The 4295-nt window shown below is 34.1% G+C and overlaps 1 protein-coding gene across 1 annotated transcript in view; it reads right to left on the reverse strand.

Annotated features, from left to right (window-relative positions):
* Positions 1-4295, reverse strand: part of LOC106476249 — a 17235-nt gene that overhangs the window by 2411 nt on the left and 10529 nt on the right. Inside the window, exon 7 of the mRNA XM_022380175.1 lies at positions 1451-2465. Within this exon, the coding sequence (XP_022235883.1) occupies positions 1476-2465 (990 nt within the window). The 3' untranslated portion in view covers positions 1451-1475. The remainder of the gene's footprint in view (positions 1-1450; positions 2466-4295) is intronic.

Genomic DNA, 4295 nt, shown 5'->3' on the forward strand with positions numbered 1-4295 from the left:
TGAATGGTTCACATACGGATCTGGATAATTAAAGTACTAGATTGAATGGTTCACATACGGATCTGGATAATTAAAGTACTAGATTGAATGGTTCACATACGGACTTGGATAATTCAGGTACTAGCTTGAATGGTTCACATACGGATCTGGATAACTAAAGTACTAGATTGAATGGCTCACATACGGACTTGGATAATTCAGGTACTAGCTTGAATGGTTCACATACGGATCTGGATAACTAAAGTACTAGATTGAATGGCTCACATACGGACTTGGATAATTCAGGTACTAGCTTGAATGGTTCACATACGGACCTGGATAATTAAAGTACTAGATTGAATGGTTCACATACGGACTTGGATAATTCAGGTACTAGCTTGAATGGTTCACATACGGACCTGGATAATTAAAGTACTAGATTGAATGGTTCACGTCAGTGTAACATAAATATTGTTATCATTGAGAATCATGCACCTTCTAATATAACCATGGGAACCTACGGTCAACACAGCTTGATTTGCATAAAAAGAAAGGGGACATACAGTTAAACCAGGAAATGAAGACACAACATATGACCATAAAACAGAGAAAACTAAAACCTTAAATGCAATAAGTCAAAATGAAAATAACTTTCTGCTCAGAGCAGACTGAAACTTACAGTAAAACAAAAACATCCGGTTACACACAGATATCAAGCGAACAATGTCCTTGGAATATACCAACAATGACTCTGGCATATAAACAAAAAACATCCAGTTACACACAGACAATTGACGAACAATGTCTCTGGAATATACAATAAAAACATCCGGTTATACACAGACAACTAACCAACAATGACTCTGGCATATAAACTAAAAAACATCCAGTTACACACAGATATCAAGCGAACAATGTCGTTGGAATATACAAGAAGAAAACATCTGGTTATACACAGACAAATGACCAACAATGACTCTGGCATATAAACAAAAAACATCCAGTTACACACAGACAATTGACGAACAATGTCTCTGGAATATACAATAAAAACATCCAGTTATACACAGACAACTAACCAGCAATGACTCTGGCATATAAACTAAAAAACATCCAGTTACACACAGACAATTGACGAACAATGTCTCTGGAATATACAATAAAAACATCCAGTTACACACAGACAACTGACCAACAATGACTCTGGCATATAAACAAAAACATCCGGTTACACACAGACAACTGACCAACAATCTCACTGGAATATACAACAAGAAAACACGACACATTTTTAATTAAACACAAATGTTTAAAGACGTTTCGTATCGCTTTAAAAATTTCAAGGGAACACTGAAAATCACAATAATAAACACCGGTACAAATAATAAGGACAAAACGTTTACAGTGTAGGAAAAAAGAAACGTGAAATATCACATTAAGCTACAGTAAAACACATAAATGTTATAAATACTTTGGTGACATAAATGTGTTTTATCTTACCGATTATCAACAGTAAGAAACTTCTGAGAGTTTTTGACCACTGGCGATTTGACAGACAATACGGATGGATTAGCGTGCACGTTAAAGTTCAAATTTTTCTCTACTGATACACTATAACGAAGTACCCCTTGGAACAGAGGGTTAATTGTTTTCTTGAAAAGATTTGAATCTGAATTTGAAATCTGATTTTGATACAATGGGGATTTTCTTAGAGACACTGTAAGATTTGGTGCTGCGACCGACGATTTGGGGAACTCTCGTTTCTTCTGTTGTTTATTACACGTCTGTTCTAACAGAGAATTCCAGAAGACTGGCGATGAAGTTGGTGATAATTTGTTCATATTTAGCTTACAATCCTCTTCTGGTGTTCGTGATATTAAAGACTGTATTTTACCAGAATTAACTGAATCTTTGGGTGATGATAAATCAGGTTCGCTGACTGAAAGTGATTGTGATGGAAGATTTTTGCCAGTAGAGGGTGCTAGTGGTGGTTTGTCAACCGTGGTATTTACCACACCTGGTTCTGATTTTGTTTCGGTGTTAGAGCCCGGATGGTTAGAATCAAAATTAACATTCATGTTTAGCTCTTCTTCTGTTGTTGGTTTGACCTCTGGCCTTGTGACACTTCTGTTGAGCATTTCGGCCAAGGGGGCAGTCTCATCTGATTTTGTTTCTCGATTCTGAGGTTTTTCTTGAGAAATAAAACGATTTTGTGGTCGAAATGTATCAATTGTTACTAACGGTTTGCGAGCACCTTCGTCAAAGTAAATCTCCGGAATCTTGGGCTGTGGGCCACGGCTATCCGTGATTGGTGTTTCGTCGTCCCCACAAAGTTCAACTGAAGACGTCCCTTTACTGGTCAAAGAGGGAGATCTTTTTGTTTGGTAAGAATAATAATAAAAAGGTTCCATATCACTTCCAGAAGCCGAGGACTTTCGCGAAACAACTGACATTATTCTATGTCCTTGTGAAGATTCAGAGTAAGGCTGAAATATAAATCACTCAGATGATACTTTTAAACGATACAAGTTTACATTGTGTTCTATCTTCTACTTTTAAAATTTTCGTAAGTTAATTCGTTGTATAATTCACTCATTAATGTCTTTAACATTTCCATTTGATAATATATATTTTAAATGTTGAATAAGTTAAACACTTAACATCAGTCTTAAAAATTACAATACAGTTTTCTTACTAACATTAAATCTGAACACCTACGCTTATTATCTCAACTCGACATCTTAACTTTCAACCTCCTTTTAAATAATTTATTTTCTCTCTCGCTCTCGAAATGTATATTTAACCTTATTTAACAGATTGTTCATTAGTTTAGATTTCACAACACCTTATCAATTTACTAGTATTACTCCCGTGGTATGAGGTAGCCTACTGTGTAGCTTTGCGATAAACCAAATCATCATTCCGATGCTCCCGACACCGGAACCCTTTAACCCATAAAACTTAACTTTCTTATTCCATGATTTAACTTCACATTCAAGTATATTAACCCAATACTCGAACCATCCAGCTAGTATTACAATTATCCAGATCCGTGTGTGAACCATCCAGCTTATACTACTTATACTAACCATTTAATTTCAAGCTTTCATCGTTCAAATCTATATATATTGATAAAGATAACATATGAAATTTATGGTTAAATCTCTAGAGTTACCCTAACCATAGAACGTTATACTTTAGTTATCCAGATCCGTGTGTGAACCATTCAATCTAGTACCTGAATTATCCAAGTCCGTATGTGAGCCATTCAATCTAGTACTTTAGTTATCCAGATCCGTATGTGAACCTTTCAAGCTAGTACCTGAATTATCCAAGTCCGTATGTGAACCATTCAATCTAGTACTTTAATTGTCCAGATCCGTATCTGAACCATTCAATCTAGTACTTTAATTATCCAGATCCGTATTTTAGTATATATGAACAATATTTATGTTACCCTGAAAGTATATTCCAAAAATATATTTCTAATTATATATTAAAGATGACATTGTTTGTGTGTGTACTATAATTCAATTTTTAGAATGCTACATGTAATAATTATTCAAGGTATTTATATATCAGTAAAGCATGATTTGGGTGACTGACATCTCTGTACAAGAAAAGTGGTTTTAACTTATTCAGCGGTTTAATATATTCATAACTCAGGGTAACATAAATAGTGTTCACATATAGTAAAGTCAGGGTAACATAAATATTGTTCCTATATACTAAAGTCAGGGTAACATAAATATTGTTCCTATATACTAAAGTCAGGGTAACATAAATATTGTTCATATATACTAAAGTCAGGGTAACATATATATTGTTCATGTATACTAAAGTCAGGGTAACATAAATATTGTTCATATATATATATACTAAATACTTTTTCTCTGAACTTACCAAATCTTTTGGATTCGTGTTTTTCTGAGCATTTAGAGTTTCTTCTTTTGTTCGATAAAACGAAGGCTTTTCTACATACATCTTACTAGGAATGACAGATATTTAAACAGAAAGAAAAAATTAGACTTATAAAGAAATCGTTATTGACAATAATAACAAGGGTTTGTGTATTGGTCGAAATATATCTGTCTGCTATATGAGTTTAATGTTTTCCTTGCTAAGTAATAGGCTTAACTAATATAATTTGTTGCCTTTAGGTCGATATGAAGTTGTCAAGTGGTGTTAAGACATTGATTCAAAAGTAGTCGAGACAAAGGTTCGAGTCTAATGATGACCAGGAATGTGTTTACTATGAAAGTTGTTACGTAAATTACCATAGGGTCTATTTACAGAATCGTGTCTAGTGATGACTA

Source organism: Limulus polyphemus, unplaced genomic scaffold, assembly GCF_000517525.1.
Source record: "Limulus polyphemus unplaced genomic scaffold, Limulus_polyphemus-2.1.2 Scaffold10130, whole genome shotgun sequence".
NCBI classification, from domain to species: domain Eukaryota; kingdom Metazoa; phylum Arthropoda; class Merostomata; order Xiphosura; family Limulidae; genus Limulus; species Limulus polyphemus.